This window comes from Ceratina calcarata, unplaced genomic scaffold, assembly GCF_001652005.2.
Source record: "Ceratina calcarata isolate Rehan_Ccalc_2016 unplaced genomic scaffold, ASM165200v1 scaffold329.2, whole genome shotgun sequence".
NCBI classification, from domain to species: Eukaryota; Metazoa; Arthropoda; class Insecta; order Hymenoptera; family Apidae; genus Ceratina; species Ceratina calcarata.
In genome coordinates this window covers 1,032,266-1,050,863 of record NW_017155624.1, presented here as the reverse complement: position 1 = coordinate 1,050,863, position 18,598 = coordinate 1,032,266, and the positions used below count along the sequence as shown (strand labels likewise).

Sequence of the window (18,598 nt, the reverse complement as noted above, 5' to 3'; positions counted from 1 at the left end):
ACATAAACTTTTGGGATTGATTGTATAGCCAATACATCCTTAATTAAAATCTTAATAAACGTAATATCTACAAGGTCGTGCTCCTCATTCTTTTATATTGATGGATATAAAAAGCGTTCGGAGAACTCACCGGTGGTGTACATGGCGACCGCTTTCAGCGTGACCGGTTCGAGCACCACGGGATCGCTCCGACCCTTTGCGTTGACAGCGTACAGATGGAGCCTATATTTACGACCGGGTTCCAAACCAGGAATCTCAAAAACCGGACCAGGCGAGCTAGATCTTTCCGTGTGGTTTGGGTAGAAGGTATTGACGGGATAAACGTTCTCCTCACTGTACACCTCCAGCTCGTAGTTGGTTACCGGCAAACCGCCGTCAAATCCCTCCGAGCATCTGACGATCAACCAGTCCGCGTCTCTCGAGTCGGTGGCTTTGAAGTCCTCATGACCTATATTTTCGTGGAAAAGCGTAGAAAGGTTCGATGAGACGCCGCTATTTATGTCACGAAACTGTTCCCAATTTCATATTCGGAATATTCATTTTAAAACGAAATTTTACATTTGGGCTGGCATTTAAGCAAGCTTCATATAAATATAATAAATTTAATAATTCTGAAATAATTATGAGAATGTCCGATTAAAAATTAAATGAGAACGATCAAAAGCGACAAGGCCAGGAAAGGGCTCGAACGCACTTCAAAACGACTCGGGTACTTCTAATAGGATGATTTATGATCACCCTATTTCATTTCACTAACAACACGAGTAGCAAACGGCGTCAAACATTCTACCCTTGGTATCGTTTTCCCGTAACAAAAAACTCGAGACCCTCCGGAGCGGGACAATTGATCCCGTTGGGGATCGCCTAATTTCACGATCGTTTTCACGCACGATCGATTACCTTGTATCTCTGGTCGAGGGTTACACGGTCATGTAAAACTAGCTGTTTTAGTCAGCATGCAACTATCGATTACGCGTGTAAATAAACACGTAACGAGTAGTTCAAGTTCTGTTTTATGACAGGTGAACTTATTATGCAAAACTCATGTCTTAAAATGCACTTGTAAAATGTACGACTTAGAAAAGGAAATAATATTAATTTTTCTTATTGAAATTAGACAAAATATACTCTTGTATTTGAAATACAATTTTAACTATTTATTATTTATAGTACAATTTGTTATGCGATAAACTTAGTAGTATCTTAAGACATGAGAACTATAGTGACTATCATTTAAGGGTTCCATCATTGCTTACTTATTCGATATGCGTACGGGCCGGTGGACTGCACGGCCGTGCAGTTTTGCAGGGGATACGGTTTCCCGGCGACTATTATCTGGAAAAGACAGGGCGTCTTCTGCACTCCTATCCGGTTTTCCGCCCAGCAGGCAACCGTGCCGTAGTCCATGTCGCTCACCGGCGTGTAATTCAACCTGGACCCGTTCCAATGATTGGTGATCACGCTGAGCGGCTTCGCCTGCGTGAACCTGTCAGCCGGCACGTTCATCAGTTCACCAGAATTGTTGAAGGTCCAGTGAAACGTCGTCGGTGGCGGTTTCGCCTGTACGCCGCACACCAGCGAAATCGTTTCGTGCTTCAAGGCGCCCACCACTTGGGTGGACGAGATGCAAATCGGAGCGTCTGCAAATGCGACAAGACACGGTTCGAACAATCCATTTAAGAGCACTCACTTCTATGGAACTGCGAACAAGACTCGCGACAAACTGAGTTTCCATCATCAAGTAAATTATTATACAAAAGTTCGCATATCGAAAATTTATTCCGTTAATAATTCAAATATCGTTGAGTTCTGTACAGTTTTCATATCGTTCGTAATTTCATACGCTTCTCTCAATCCAACTATGTACTTAATTCCCGATGTAATTAATCACGAAATGTAAAGATAGTACTTACACATTATATCCAACTTGATCGATTCGCTGGTAGATTTCCCTTCGTCGTTCACCGCCATGCAGAAATATTCGCCGGCAGAGTTTCTAGTCACGCTTCGCAAAACCAAAGATTGTCCGCTGGGAAGAAAAATTCTAGCAGTCGCGTTTTGATACAGCTCCTTTCCGTCTTTGTACCATACAAGCTTGTACGCCTCCGGATTCGCTTGAACCTTGCATTCAAAGTAGACGTCGTTGCCCTCGGTTATGTCGTTCGCCTTTAGATTCGAACCCAGTCTGATTGTCACTTTCGGTGCGTCTGAGAATTTCAAAACGGAACCAGCCAAATATGGTAATACTAAAAATCATATCTCTGTAGACTTCCAGATTTTTAATAATATATCAATTTTATTAAAAATCGGTTAATAATTTATAAAAATGTTTCTATTTTTTTATTATTTATGTCTGATATACTAAATATAATGGCTATTATACAATAGTACCAGGGAAATAAAAGTGCCATCGTAAAAAAAAAACAATTTTTGTCAGGATTTTTTTTATCTGTTGAAATTGACCAAAAACCTGTATCGTGTAAAATTCAATTCACTCACAGAACACTAGCAGCCGCCATCTATCTTCCAAAGCACTGTTGGACAAAACCGAATTTTCCGCCCGGCAGATCAAGTGTTTTCCATCATCCCCCATGGTCGGCACGTAACTCAGCACACTTCTCGTGATGTTCGAACTATCTTCAAACTACGAAGAACTCAGAATCGGAGCTCGCGGGCCTATCGCTTTCGTCATGGAAATCGAGTGGAACGAACGAAGGTACAAAAATATTTTACTCACAATTTTAGCCATGTATTTGACTTGATGGATTCCCTTCCACCACGTGATTACAACCTTTGGCCTGGAACCCGAACTGACGCATTCGATGTCATACGTACTCAGCGCCGACAAATGCGCCCTTTTATTAGTGATATTCACTATCAACGGTTTCACTGAAATTCAATGGAATTCGCTGTTCGATCAATAAAATAATTCATAAGATTTCTTTTATATTTGCCGGCAATTATTTGAAGATAACAGTTTATTCGAATTTTACTCAGTTAATTGTCTTCCATTTTATCTCTGTCCTCTAAAGTTTCCCGACTAAAGAATCTTATACTTCCGAATCGCGTTTTCCCCCCATAAAATTCGATTGATTTTTTGCAATATCAGTTCCACTGCTGCCGTTTAAGCTATCTACTGGTTTGATTCTATTTAACTCGAAGATCGAATCAGTTTCATCGGCTGATTAAACTTTTCCGCGTGCATTGTGTGCTTATCTTCTCGCGTTTTCACGACAGTCCATTAATTAGTATAGAGGGAAACGTGATGAACGTCTTTCCGAGCGAGCGCGTACCTCTTAACGAGAAGCAAACATTTAACCAGGCAATTAACAAGTTCCAATGCAGTTTCGTACTCACGATTAATATCCAAAATAATCTCGGAAGTCACAGGAGCCAACAGATGCGTGTTCCTCGCTTGGCAAATCAGCTTCGCGTGGAGAAAGTTTCTGGTGACGTTCGAGATATCGAGACGATTTATCGTAATGTGTCCATGCTCTAACGTGTACGTGTACGTGTCGTTCAGCATTTCGCCCTCGAAGTGCCACGTGACTTTCGGCGGCGGCGAACCCCCGATCACCTCGCACAATAACGACAATTCGCTACCCTCGTTGAAGGGCTGCGATACCTTCGCCAAATTTCGGCCGTCGCTGGTGTAAATCACAGGCTTGTTCGGTGGCACTGCATTCAACATTTGTACAAGTCGTACACATTGTATAAAACCAAAGCATATATATAATGTCGAGTTTATTGTAATAAATAATCCTCGAAAATGTTTAAGTACTCGTCTTTTAGAATCTGTTTTGAAACGTTATTCATTTCTTACAAAGCTGCCTAAATTTATACGGGACTACGTTTTTGAATGCTGTGAGAGATCGGAAGTCATTTCGGGGAGAGCGGAACGAGCGGCGTACAATTACAGGGTTAAAAACAACATCGAGGCGATGTCCAAACAAGCGTCGAGCCTCCGAAACCGAAGCAATTAATCACGAATCAGAAAGAGGAAAAGAGCTCGCTCACCTATCACCGTGAGGTTAACCTTCTGATTTCGCGTCGGACTATTTTTGTAATCCACCCTGCATCTGTACACCCCGGCGTCGGCCGCCTCCAAAGGATCAATCTCCAATTTCGCCGGCCTCATCTTCATGGTCGCCCTTTCACCGAATATGTTTGGATCCGACCAAAGGCTCGCTTGATCTATCGATCTGCGAGCGTCCACCCTGTATATCGGCTCGCCATCCCTCTGGTCTTTGTACCAAAAAACCATGCTCACCGCCTCCCGTTTATTCCCCGGATCGATGTCGCAAGGTATTTTAGCTTTGAAACCAGCCACCGCCGATATCTCCAGCATCGGTACTGAAAAACACCGAAAACAACAACGAGGTTAATGTCCGATCCTCACGTTGCAAAATTTCAAAGGCTGTAACATTTCCTAAACATCGTTTCAATAATTTCGAGCAACGAGCGCATATTTCAACTTAAATATTTAAAAAAAAGATTATTCTTATCGTGTACATGAGATTAAGCGTGTGACCGCTAAATCTGCTCTTCTTTGGTATTAAAAAGAATAATCCGTTGCTTAATTTTTACGAAAACACGGGAGCATTAGAAATTTAGAGACTGGCTTCCCGACACTCGTGTACCGGTGAGCTATTACCGCCACATAGATCTCCTTCCTAATTCTACTTCCAAACAAGGTACGCGGCTTGTCTGAGAGCCAGGCCACCGCAGCAACGCGCCAGAGGATCTCGTATATTTTCTTCGCCGCAACCGCAAATTTCCAGTTTAGTCAGTCACCAAGGGGCCGAGTTACTGCAAATTGATCGAACCTGCACGGCCGAGAAAACAAAAGTTCGTACGTGGCGCGTGTATGTATACTCCAGCATCGCATCGGCACGCCGCCGCCCCACCGTAGCCGAGGTCAATTAATTGGTCTACTTGCCGATTTATGCCCGTAGTCCTCCAAGTTGCCGCGGCGTCGCGATTTTATTGGCTTTCATAGCCACCTCATCAATCGTCCTGCCACCTAACCGACCCACCCACTAAAACTGGCCGCGCGCACTAACCTCGTTATCCTTTTCCTCGCCAGGCCTTACGATACAACGGCTGCTCGGGAAATTGCCCTTCGCTACTCGTACTCCAGCCCCGGAGATTAATCACGCGCGACCCTATCGATTTGCTGCATGAATGTCCATCGTTTTTCCTCCTTTTTTGCGTTCCCATCGTTCTAACTTCGACGAGCTTTCGATAGAACTGACCTTAAGCTATATTACTGCGTTGTCATTCAAGGATTTCGTTTTTGCTATAATTAATAAAGCTAGCTCTTGGTAAGATACATTAATATCGTTTCTAAATCAGAAACCAGAGAACTGTTGAAACGAGATAAAAAATTCTGACGATGTGTAAGTTTCCCTATTAATTAATGTCTGAGAGAATTACAATATTGACTGAAACTAGAACTGAAATAAAAATGATCGCTAACGGTAGCGGGGAATTATTCGTGGAATAACTATAAGGAAGTCCATAAAACGTGAAGAGGCGATCGATTGGAATTCCAATCTTCGGTCTCTCGACAAACACAGCCACGCTAGACCGCGCCTGGCCGTGCTCGATATCCTGTATTCCGATTCCGAGCAAGAATTCCCGCGGGCGTAGCGTAAACGATAAAAATTTCGCGAAAATTCACCGGCCATCGGAATACGCCGCGGCGTATCGCGGGACGTGCCTCGGAAGTCATCAAATTTATGGACGATGAAACGTTTCAACGCGTACCATGGGAACTCTCTGACGCGAATTTAAACAAAATCAGTCCCGATCGAGAATCGCGCCGCGAAGAATCCCGCTTAACTCGTAAAACTGCGCTCGATTCATCGAACCCATTTGCGCTGGACGCCGCACTCGTGCTTCAAGCTCGTTTGCAACAGTTTCCCGCAACTTGAAATGTTGATTATTCCAGCAAACGAGTATACGATACTACATCCGAAACACTTTATTCAAGACAAGTTTTTAATGCTCGTTCGTATAATTGATTTGCCACGTTGCAGTTAAATACCTTACACATTGCGTTATGTTGAAACATTAATCAAGTATCATTATGCTAATTATTCTAGCAGTCTCGGTAATGCTCAGCCTTTGAATCGTACACTGCTACAGTATCTCCATTTAAATCACTGGAATCGGTTATTGCCAGCCAGCCGTCATATCCATTTATGAATTACCGGCTGTTACATTCATCCTACGGATCACCCTTCAACAAACCAAGCAAACGATACAACATCATCTGCAGACAGTGGAGAACGCAAGATATCAAATTATTGGATCCGGTTTAAATCCAGTCTGAACAAAACAAACACCTGTTAGCCACGCTACCGCATAATATTACCTCTCCAAATACGGTGTATCGTCAAATACTAAATAATTCCTAATATGTTCGCCCAATCCCAAGCGAATCGATAATAATTCGAGCGGCTAATGCTCGAAGACAATTGACGGATTAATTTGACCAACGCTACGTTTCATTAGACACTCCATTGAGTGTCAAATCCATTGAGTTATATAAAATATCTGGAGTGTGCGCGTCTGTCAAAAGTCGTAAGATAGAAGAGTAGCGACGATGCTCCAAGAAGCGAGAAGCTATGGGGGATCTCTATCCTTCTTTTTATATTCTCTCTCTCTATTTGTATTATCTTGTAGTAAATTTAACTATCGTGGGGATAGAAGTTCAGTATTCTATCGAATCACTTGAATTTATAACATTGTCAATCACTCGACATATACGCGTCTTAGTTCAGATTCAGAAAACATGCATTATACACCTAAAAAGAGAAAGAGATTCCTTCACGGTTCCTCTTCGTCGGCGAACGTACCCCCCCATTCGTTCACACTCCAAATGTTTTATATAGCTCAATACTCAATGGTCAAATCAAACAAGAGTCGACGTGTTACTTTTACCATTTGCGGGTTCAATCATCGTACAATTTATTGAGAGTATAAACCCTGCTGCGGAAATGTAACACAGAATCATTTTGCTGATTCTGCGCCCGGAATTATTCAAGCTGTCTACTGAGGCGTCGTTTGACTCAAGGAAGCTGCGTCATTGGAGCAAAGCGGATAAAGTCTGGTAAATCGCGTAGAGACGCGCCGATTGAGTTGCGACGCGACGTGACAGATGCAAGCGCGCAAACAACGCACTACTCGACGCGAGGCGACACGAGGGTTGAACGTTTACGGATTCGACATGCGTATTTGGGCGGGCATCAACGTTTACTTGAGGGAGTTGTGTGCAGGATCCGTTCTCAGGACGGAAACACACGTATCGGGCTACACGCCGATCCCGGGGTAATTATTCAAAGCAAACGCAAGCTCATGTCGCAGATCGGTAATGCATCGCATTATCCGCTTCCTTCTATGTCTACGTACATATACGATCCCACGAGTTCCCGCGCGCGTTCCAAGTTTCAAGCTGTCGTGAAACAACCGGATGCGAAGCGAAGTACCACGTATCCATAGCCTCGGATCAAGCACTGGGACCTGGTAATCTTATACGATACAAATTTCAACCGTTCTGACCTGATCGAAATTAGCGAATTATTATAGTAACATAATAACAATGTTACTTTTACAAGCACAGAAAGACTTGAGATGACTTGACGCTTTAATCCTTATTGTTATCTTTTTAATTAAATGCTCAAATTATTCTGTAAATAATACTGATCAAACGATCATCAGTGTTCTGTTTCGCATAGTGGAGTGAAAATAATATAAAACATCATTATCTCCGATCTAATGCAATATGGAAATTCGAGCTCTATTATCCTAGAACGTCTATCGATAACGAGCGGATTGATTCGAAATGTGAACGTTACGCGAGAATTCGCAAGGGAAAATCTCGCGTTACCGTTGAGGGATGCGCGGCGTACGGCGTACGCGCGATTGTTATCGTTCGGCCGTTTAAACGCGCGAATACGCCGCCTATTTCGAGACCTGGGCTCGTGCAAACACCGGCATCCGTGTAAACAGAGTAACAACCCCTTTTCGACGACACCCTGGAAAACAACGTCGACTTGGCAAACACGTATCGTCGCTGTGATCGAGAACGAGCACGCTCAGAGTCTTCGTCGAACGAAGAAAGGAATAAACGAGGACTGCTCATTCGTTTAAGCCTCTCTTTTATAGAAACGTTAACCCTTTCATGATACAGAATCAGGATTAGAAGGAGTAATTATTATGTCACAATCTGTATTTCCTCAAATCTTTGTATTTTTATTCGTTTCATCTCATTATTTAAGGATGTATTGGCTATACAGTCAATCCCAAAAGTTTATGCACTTTAGAAACGCATTTTTTAAAATGAAATCANATGTAATAATTCCTACAAAAAAAATAAACTTACGAGATAAGTAGACTTACTATAAAATGTTACAAGTACCCATCGTTCTTCGAATAATTACTGACAGTGACAACATGTTCTGGATACCTTTTTTCTCATTGGATACGGCAACATCATCTTTCAATTTTTCTCGCAGTATAAATTTTATCGGCATCCCTTAAAGCATCAATTTCACGTGAATACGATAAAGTATACTCACTTAATGCAGCACTCTCATTCCTAGAGGGATGGCACAGTTTATGCCCGCACTTACCGTAAAAAGAATTTCAAATAAGGAACGCGAAATTTTTCAAAAAAAAAACTTTTACGGATGAAATTCGCTTCGAAAGGGAGCCAGCCGCGTATTTTATATGTAACCTACATTATATAAATGGATTTTAGGAATGTAACGTGACACAGTTTCTCATAAAACTTGAAACGTCGCGTGTGTGCGAGGCGAGCGAAAATTCAAGCTGAAGGAGCGTAAGCGTTGTTGGGAGCGGCGGAGCTCACTCCGTATGGATCGTTGAAAATAAAGTTGTGCTTGGGACAGGCGCTGTTATAGTAAACTTAAAGAACGTGCCCATTGTGACACAGCGTGTAGAAATGAATAAGGACAGAATATGTAAAACGTTGAATGGCAATAAATTTAATACGTTACTCGTTATGGTAATTGGATCGTCTATTACATTCTTCCAAAATTATTTTTAACACCTCCTACGTATTTACGACCAGTAATCTGTGAACGCTTTCACGGTTTCGCGAAACCCGCACACGGTTCTAACTTGAAACGCTCTTCTCCCATTGAAAAAGAGTAAAACCGAACCGACGTTTGAAGTCGCACAAAATTTTAGGTTGATTTTCACCCTTCGAGCGTAAAAAGAGCCAATGCCCGGCGAGTGGAAACCGGCGGTGAGGCGCGGGGCGCAGTGCGCAAACGAATAACCGCTATGATCGATATCCTTCCAGAGCGAGGGAAAGCGAACAAATGTATCTCGAAGGGTTTAACTCTCGCGGAGAAGACTCGCAAGGGAAAAGAGGAGAAAAATACAGAATGGAGTAAAGATTGCCAGACCGGTTTCGACGTATGACACATTTTCCCCGAAGCCGGTAGTGCGCCACGCTTCGCGGATAATGCTCCGCACCTCGTTTCTCCAGTTTCACTCGTTGCAATTGGATTTAACGCCGCATCAACCGCGGCGCACCGTTCCTTTTTTCGCGTTACACGCCACCATTATACCGCGAGGCCTTCTATGCCGCACACTCCATACACACCGCTTCCAACTTTGGATCGAAAGACTTACCGCGCGCGCTTTTATAGGGTATCGCTATACACAATTTCATATTACTCTCTTACCGAGTCGGCAATTTTACTCCTCCCTCCTCTCGGTTGCGCCCGTATCCTACCCCGAAGGGAGTATAAACATGCATAAAACGTTGATGGGAGAAAAATACGAAGAACCGTCGCGCACGTCGTCGTCGTCGTCGTCGTGCGTTGTTGTCGTGTGTACATATGTACGTATCCCGTTTCGCTGGATTTTTAGCAACGTACTTCACCTCCACGTGACGTTCAGTTCAATTTGTAAAAATTTCCGTGCCCTTCCTGTAAAAAGTTACAACGAAAGGAAGCTCGGAGTGAAACTTGGTCGTGGGCGGAACGACTGCTTTCGTGAAAAATTGTTTACATACACAGTAACGCGCCGGTGAATTATTATTCCATTGATCCCACGAGAATACGAGTGGATATTGGAAAAGGACGTTTACGTTCCATACATTTTAAAGGATTCATATAGGTCAATGAATAGAACATGCAATTTTTGAATATAATTTATAAAATATTAAACTGCAACAGTACAACTGACTAAATATTTCAGTATTACAATGCACGTAGCCAACGGTACGTACCCTACGCTTAATATGGATTAACGAAAATTATGGTGTAACCTCCTCCATTAGATACACAGTTTATAATCCTTCAACATCTCCTGGGACTTGATATTAGCCTCCTCACTAACCATTTAATGTACAAACATATTCAGAATAATAAGCACGGTGCAAATTAACTTGTTTATACAGAAAATTATTTAAATTTATATTAACACATCGCGAACCAAGGAATTCCTCTTCAAGAACGTAATCGTGTTTCGACAAGAATTCAAAGCGAAATTAATTTGTCTCATTGTTATGTAGCATCTTATTTCTATTGAACGTCCTGTGAAATTATCACGAAGACAGACAGTGTTATCCCTGTCTACACAGGTTACGCTAATGTGACAGACAAATGACGCGTAAACGCGAGACAATTGTCTTGGTACGTGTAAACATCGGTGCATTATCTCCGGGTACCTCTGCGATCGAGTGTACAGGACCAATATCCACAGCCGTGGCAGAAGGGGTTGCACCAAGGGATGAACGTACAAGGCGGTCGGTGGACAAATAACGCGTGACCAACGAGAGACAGGACGGTATATGGTGTGTAGTGTAGCGACGTATTCAATTTAGTGCAGACGGCCGACTGAATGACGCTTTAACCGCGTGTTACAGAACAATATTGGTAATAATCATACTACTGATAATATTGACGCGACAAAGTGAAACGAACGATCGGCGGAATTGTTGAAAATGAATTTGGTATATAAATTTTCTACCAGAGCGTTAACGGGAAATTCCCTCCTTTACATTTATATTAAAGTTTGCTCTGCTAATACAAATGAACGCGAGAGATCACACAATCGTGAGAATTACTGAGAACGATACTGGCATATAATATTTACTCGGCTTGCGAGAACTCTTACTTTTTCTAATCAAGAGATTGTTGAATCATTTAATATCGGCGTTAAAAAAAAAATGTACGTTAGCAGTTTAAACTTTAAACTACAGTTCGGCTCGTGCAATTTTTTACAGTTCAAACCGTTGGCTCTTAGATCGAAAAGTTTCAAAGATTAAACTGTCTTAAAACGTTGAAGTATAGTCCGTTGGCTCGTTTCACGGTGGATGCGCTCGAGCGCGAACACGGGCCCGCTTCCGGTGAAATTACGCGTAACTAAATAACAGTATCCCGTTTGTCGTGGATAAACCGGCGGCGCTGCGCGGTGTTCTTGGCTAAAGCTACGAGAGATGATATAAGGGGCTCAAATTGTCAATTTGAGCCATACGGTCCCCTTATTCCACGACATTACACGCTGCACGTATTTGCGCCCATTTGCCTAATGCGATAGCCGCGGTACTTACGATACGCGAAACCATGTTTGTCCGTGCATATGCTAGCCGCGTTACGTTACGTGGTTGTAAGATGCGCCGAGCCGCGCCAATGCTCGACTATACTACTGGAACATACGCCCGTGCACGAGACCGGATAACAAACTGCGGAGACAGCGCAGTAAATGAAGGAGCAGAAAGGTAGTAGCAGTCAAGGAGCGAAGAAGAGAGGAAGTCCGGGATCTGTCCTGAGATCCTGAGCGTGAGATGAGAACGAACAGAGGCAGTGGAAACAAAAATTGTAGAATATAAAATAGCGTAAGAAAGTAGAAAAGGATGTGACGAGAAATGCAGATTTTTTTTTAAGAGAATAGAGGAAAACAAAAATATGAGCTAGGTATAGAAAGGAAGCAAAGTTATGGGGCGCAATAAAAGAAAGGGGAAGTATAAATAAAAGAGAGGATTACAGGAAAGAGTAGAATGATAGGAAAGGGCAAAAAATAGAAAGAGGAAATTCAACGTGAATAAAAGAACTAAGGGGGAATCAAAAATATTTGCAGAAAGTTGGAAGAAATAAAAAAGGGAAGATGGAAAAAAGGTAGCGATAAAAAGCGGGAATTGTGTGTACAACAAAGTGGAGGGAAGGTGATAGGATGGCGATAAAAATAAGCGATAAACGTGGAACAAAAACAGAATAGAGTTCACGGCGTAAAGTAGGATAAGGAAGTTATACGCGACGATGGGGAAGCACTTCTAGAAACAGAAATACGAGCCGTGTAGAAAACAGAATGTATTCGCTAACAAGGAGGAGAAACAATTTTAAACTGATACTTAACGCGATAAACTAGACTGTAAGAAATAACTGGTTCTAAGACGGGGAATACGCATCAAATGGAATCTTGGCAATGCAATCTCGTCCGAGAAATGTTCAAAATGTTAATTAGATATGGAGATACAGTTTGTATTAGTCAACCTCCTACACGAAATAAAAGGAATTTCTCTCTGCGCCAGGGTTTTCTTTTCACGGTGGACAGTGTGATAAAGAAGCGTATCGTAGATCATTGTTTCGAACATCCTGCTGCCCCACGGTTTGGCCAACCGTTTCATCGAAGAAAATCACGCTCGTTCCTCACGATTGATGCCGGCCATGTTTCTTCCTGAACGTTCGAGGCCAAGAAGCGTATAAAAGTCTGAACGTTATAGGTAGTCGATGGTCAGCCGGCTGACCAACGGAATGAATCCGGGTCCAAGGGATAAAACGAAGAAAAAGATTTCCCCTTCCTTCCAATTTACCATTTCCTTCATATCACGCTCCACCCTTATTCTTATCTTTCATTACAGCCAATCCTCATTGCATTTGTTACACAGAATAAAGTATGTGTTGAATCTTAATGGAATTGAGGGACACCTATACCTATATTATTAAGGAGAAATTATATTTATTAAATTGCCAATAAATGCAGTATGCCAGGGGAGGTTGAATATTTTATAAGTCAGTTTAATAATTAAGACAGATGAAATTGATGCCGACATTAAAATAATTTCTGAATATTCATATCATAAAACATTAAAAATAGAAACTTGTACGTATCGATATTCAATTATCTAGTTTCCATTTTTCTCGAGTTCAATTTCGCACAGCAATTTGTTACATCACTTAATCTCGCTTAGAACTATAAGACTCCCTTTTCTCGGCGCCCCATGAATTTTGATTCATGTTACATTTCATGACGTTGCACTTAGGGGGAAATTTGAATATTCCCTCTTCTGAGCATTGCCGTGATATTCTTGAGAGTTGGCAGACATCGGTGGCGTGGGATTAAGAGGGCTTTTGTCAAAATCGAGCAAGTGTGGTATGTAACTATCCAAGAATCCTGGTTTACGATATCGTTGTGTGCACAAGCACTGCTGCTACGTAATATGTAACAATATTGCGGGTTTTAAGGGTTTTGCATAACGAATACAAAGCAAGAAAATTACATGTCCATAAATAATAGTGATATCAGTCGTCATTAATTTTATCAAAGGACAGCGTTACACGTGAATTTAATTATGCAAGGAGAAATTAAATCACTTTACTATTTCGAGGTTCAGTTTTTAAAAACGCCATCGGTAACAAACACAGATCGACGAATCCAATTGAAAAGGAAATCAATAAAAAACTAGAAAAACAGGTACCAGCCAAGTGCATGAGATCAAAAAGTTGGAAATGCCTGGAGCGAGCTACTCTGACCGGCGCGCAGGCCACGTCAGCAATCGATGCCCTAAAAGAGCACGATCGCGACGTAATTATTTTAAGAAGCCCGCGTATTCAGCCGGTCGGTGAATCGAGTCACGCGATTGATATCGACAGCGCTTTCGCCGAACGTTGACCCCGAAGGAAAGTGGAAACGTGCGAGAAAATCCGAGCATCGGATGCGTTCGAATGAATCTAGCTCCGAAGGATGAAACGTAAGGAAGGAGACGTTATCTCTCTCTCTCTCTCTCTCTCTCTCTCTCTCTCTCTCTCTCTCTCTCTCTCTCTCTCTCTCTCTCTCTCTCCTTCTCCAACTTCTAGAATTTCGACCATTTCTCTCGTCTATCTCTCTTAGTCTAACGCTCGCTTCTTTCTTTCCCTTTTTTTTTTGAGGAACGCGTTCTTTGACGTTCCTCGCCGGCGGATTTCTCCGCCGTGCTCCGGAGACAATCACAGGCCACGGACAATCGCGCAAACCAATCAGTCGCGTATTGAGTTCCGGGCCTTCTCTTTTCGCGCTGGTTCGCGTCGAATGGAAAGGAACGGTTACGGGCTGTAGCCAAGGCGAGGGTAGCTGGATCGTGGCTAGAGATAAGAGAAAGCGCCGCGCACCAAGAAAAGAGGGGGAAGGAGGAGGAAGAAAGGCGAGGCCAGAGAGAATACTCGTGCGGCGACCTAAAATCAGCTTTATCGGGTCACGGCTGACGCGCTCCACCGTGGCAATCTCGCCGTTCCGATCGGTCCAAGGGACCAGACCACGGTTTAACGATAAACGGCTTAAACGAGAAACTGTGCTACGACGAAACGGCTAATAAAAGGACCAGGGATTCTACGGAATGTATAAATAATGTTCGTGAGAAAGGATTTTAGATCGAAGCTAACGGTCAGAGGAAGAAGAACGTGCTATTAGCGACCGAGTCTCACGTGCGGCCGAGTAGATCTATCAAAATTGTTGGATCGATCGCACTGATCGGAACCTTAGTAACGAACCTACAGAAATTGCATCGCGGAGTATAACACTTCGAAGAAGTTCTAATAATGAACATCACACTACTATATCCACGCAAGTATATGTTACTTATTTTTATACATTACATTATATTATGTTGAGTACTTATTTTGAGCATTTCATTCATTAATGACAATACAGTGTAGCTTTATGAAGTAATATATGTAGCTTTTTAACCAAGCAATTATAATTTAAATGTGCAAAAATTCGATAATCTTTATACACGCAATAGACTTTTATTTATAACACTCACATTAATGGGCATTAATTAACTCGCAAAATAACATAATAACAACGAATTTATGCAGTAACTTTGCAGAACAATTTATGCAGAAATTCTATGGGACAAAGTATGCGATACTTGGGATACTTAACCGGTAAATATCGTTCAGAAAGAATATTCGCGTACGACGACCGGTCGAAACACACGACGGTACGCGAATGAAAGACATTACTGGTCAGAATCGCGTGGAATGCATAAATAATACGCGGAGGGCCTGTCCATTAAGGGCCGCCGCGGCACTCGTTAAGTTTAGTAACGTATTATATGTATACAGCTTGACAAATGAGCGCCATCACGTTCTGCAATTGAACTACTTCATGTCTCGACGAATAAAAGCTATCTATCTTTGACAGCATGTGGTCGTTATAAAAATACGCGTACAGCTGTAAAAGAAGTTCGTAAATTGCTTCCATGATGGTAGTTGAATTATTAGTATCTGGAGCATGATTAAAACGCGATTAAAGTTTTAGATTGTATTTAAAGATTCAGCTGTTTCAAACAAATGAATTTGCAGATGTATATCAGGAAATTTTTTAGTATGTCTATGTAGCCGCGACGTTTTTCAGCCAAGAAGCTACCGAATGAAATTACATTAACATCATGAAATGCGAGAGTTCAATCACGATTTTATCGCCGCACGAAAACCGAACGCCCCTATTCTGCCGGACAATTTCACAACGGCGAAATGATTGGAAGCTGAAAGAGAAACACAAGGCGTGTCAGGGACAGAATAGTTAGAGACCAAAAGCGATCCATGAGGAACGATCTCGATATCCGAGATCGCTTTCCCGATAGTTCGGACACTGAAATATAACTGACCCATAAAAAAGATAAAGGAAAAACGTACCGTCCACAAGTCTACTCACGGTGATCGTTTAACAATCCTATCTCCCGGGATTCATCTTACCCTTGCCGAAAAACTCGCCGGGCCGGACGCCGGTTTTAGCAAACGTTCAGAATTTCTGGAAAATTGACTTAAACTGGAGGAAGATATATGGTCGTCACGTAGTCGTGTTTAAAAGAATCTGGGTTTAATGAAAAAGGGAAGAACATTGCTTCGGGAAGATACATGAACATGTAGAAGAAAATATAATCTGCTAATAACAGGAAGACTGTTAAATTCTAGCGGACTACTTAAATAATAAACCTGCAAGTTAACTAAGTGGGTTAGAAGATGCTGGAGTATAATTAAGTAACCGTTCATTTTTAATGTTAAATGTTGAACCATGAAAACTGTTGCTTTACTATGGCTGCGGATGCAGTTTATTCTGGTTTCACGTTTATACAAGAAATCAGATCTTTAATTAGACTAGAGGAACATTTTACCAGCAACAAGCGGAAAATGGTAAAAGCTCGGATTTTACTGTGAATTTCTGTGCGTATGCATATACATAAAGAATACTGCGCATTTTTACTTTAAAGGTTTTTACAAGATGAATGGAATTAAACACATTGATATTTTACACGCTTTTTATGAATTATGAAAGATATTAGCAGTTTTTCTACCTTGAAACGTAAAAAAACAAAGTAGAAAAACATTCCGTTTCTATCCAATGTTGGCTATTTCAAAAGTAATATTTTTCATGTACGCTTTGTACATGAAAGCCTGTATTCGTAATGTTTCGCTTGCTGTAAACGATGTTTATTCCTTTCAATTTGCAATTTTATTTTCTGTTGTCATACACTTGTTATGAATTTTACAATACAATACCATGGATTGTAATTTTCATAGTAAAACGTCGGAGCACACGTTGAAAGCTGAAATAAAACCTTTTTGTATACTTAAAATAAAAATGAAATCAAATCATTTTTAATTGCAGGCGAAAAACGATTAATTGTTAAAATAATACTTATTGTTAACGTGTGAACCAAAACGTCAGTAAATCGCAGAACAATTTCTCGCTGCGACTGCCGAGCATTTTCGGTATCCCATATACAGTAGTATAACACGCTATTTGTCCCGGCGCCGCTATCTTTTACGTGCCACCGTCCATATTGCATTTTTCCATCCAGTCTGCTAGAAACTTCACAGGATTCCACGGTTTCTTTTTGACGAGGCGCACTTTTAACCGTGCTTCTTCTCGCATAGATACGCACAATAATCGAACGCGTGCAATATTTGGACGCGCAATTTTTCACATCCAGGTCGCGCATTTCCCTTTAGCTTACCCGAACCGACAAAATTTCTCTGCGGTAAGTGTTCTCCAGCGGTCGTCTTTTATATCTCGTTCCGTTTGGTTTCAATTTGAAAAATTCCGATCTCGACGTTTGACTTCCAATATAAACCTTGTAGTTGCTAGATACAAAAAAGGTCGTATGCAATTTCTACATAGTAGGAATTCAACAGTTTAGGAATATTTGAGGAAATACGAAATTTTTTCCTAAAGGTTTGCTGTGTTTCAACGGTTGAACAGCCGGATTTTGTCAGAACGAATAAAACGCCGATTAATCGTATTTAACTTGTTAAATAATGGAGTTAGAAGAAAAACAACTTTTATTTGAAGCATTTCTTGAAATTTTGGCAAAAAAAAATTTTTCAATTTTTTCGAGATTTTTCAAGGGGTACCCCTTCAGATTTTGTGAAATTTTCGTTTTTGGCCAATAACTCCCTATTTCTGTATAAAAATTTTTCGCTAGCATCAATAATTAATTAATAAATAGAATTGTTTATTGCAAAGACGTCGATATGATACTGTATTCCCTAATTCCTGTATTTATGTATGGCATTGGGATTCTTATATGACTTTGGAACCAACGTATAGTAGATGGACTATAACAATCTCTGATAAGGATTGCTAAGATTAATAAGGGATTTTGTCGAGACGAGTAGAACCAAGGAATTGGATTTGCCACAAAAATATATACGTGGATAGAATACACATCGGATCTCGACCGAAAGTTGCGGACGGATATTTTACCGTGAGACGAATTGGATCTCTCTTGAAACGAAAAACGGATCGGATTTAAGGATACGGGGCGGCGAAGTTAAGTTCGGCTTTGGGCTGCCTCCTGTAAAACTGGAATAAGCAGAAAGTAGATTAAGACTAAGGGTGAACCGTGTTTCACAGTTTGTTGCAGTTTTGACTAGCGAAAGAAACCCGGTGCGAATTTCTATAAGAAAGCTTCGATTTTCCAATCGAATCCCTTTTAACGACTGTTTATTCAACGACCAATAGAAATAATTTAATTTTACCTTAATATTGATCATTAAGATTGCATTTATTCGTTCATTGATAATGATTATGCATGTAATATTTTAATAATTCTGTTGAAATCTGAAACGAAACAGTTTTTAAATTACAATGTCTCTCTTGTACAATTTGTAAGATGTTAAAAACAAGCTGGATGCGTTGTATACTGACTACATCCTATTTAGTTTCTTTTGTCGCGCACTTTGCAACAGAATGGCGGAATACGCGAACGTGTTGCTACAAGCGGCTTAAATTAATGAGAATTTATATTTTCATTTTTTTCTTTCCCTTCTTGTCCTAGCGTTACCTGGCAAAT

The 18,598-nt window shown here is 41.3% G+C and overlaps 1 protein-coding gene across 1 annotated transcript in view; it reads right to left on the bottom strand.

Moving 5' to 3' along the window:
• Nucleotides 1–18,598, bottom strand: part of LOC108624835 (hemicentin-2) — a 25,424-nt gene that overhangs the window by 4,787 nt on the left and 2,039 nt on the right. The window contains exons 2-8 of the mRNA XM_018024395.2: nucleotides 4,018–4,353; nucleotides 3,358–3,678; nucleotides 2,738–2,889; nucleotides 2,500–2,644; nucleotides 1,914–2,207; nucleotides 1,257–1,640; nucleotides 131–448 (exon numbers count right to left, since the gene is read on the bottom strand). Coding sequence (XP_017879884.1) covers nucleotides 131–448; nucleotides 1,257–1,640; nucleotides 1,914–2,207; nucleotides 2,500–2,644; nucleotides 2,738–2,889; nucleotides 3,358–3,678; nucleotides 4,018–4,353 — 1,950 coding nt within the window. The remainder of the gene's footprint in view (nucleotides 1–130; nucleotides 449–1,256; nucleotides 1,641–1,913; nucleotides 2,208–2,499; nucleotides 2,645–2,737; nucleotides 2,890–3,357; nucleotides 3,679–4,017; nucleotides 4,354–18,598) is intronic.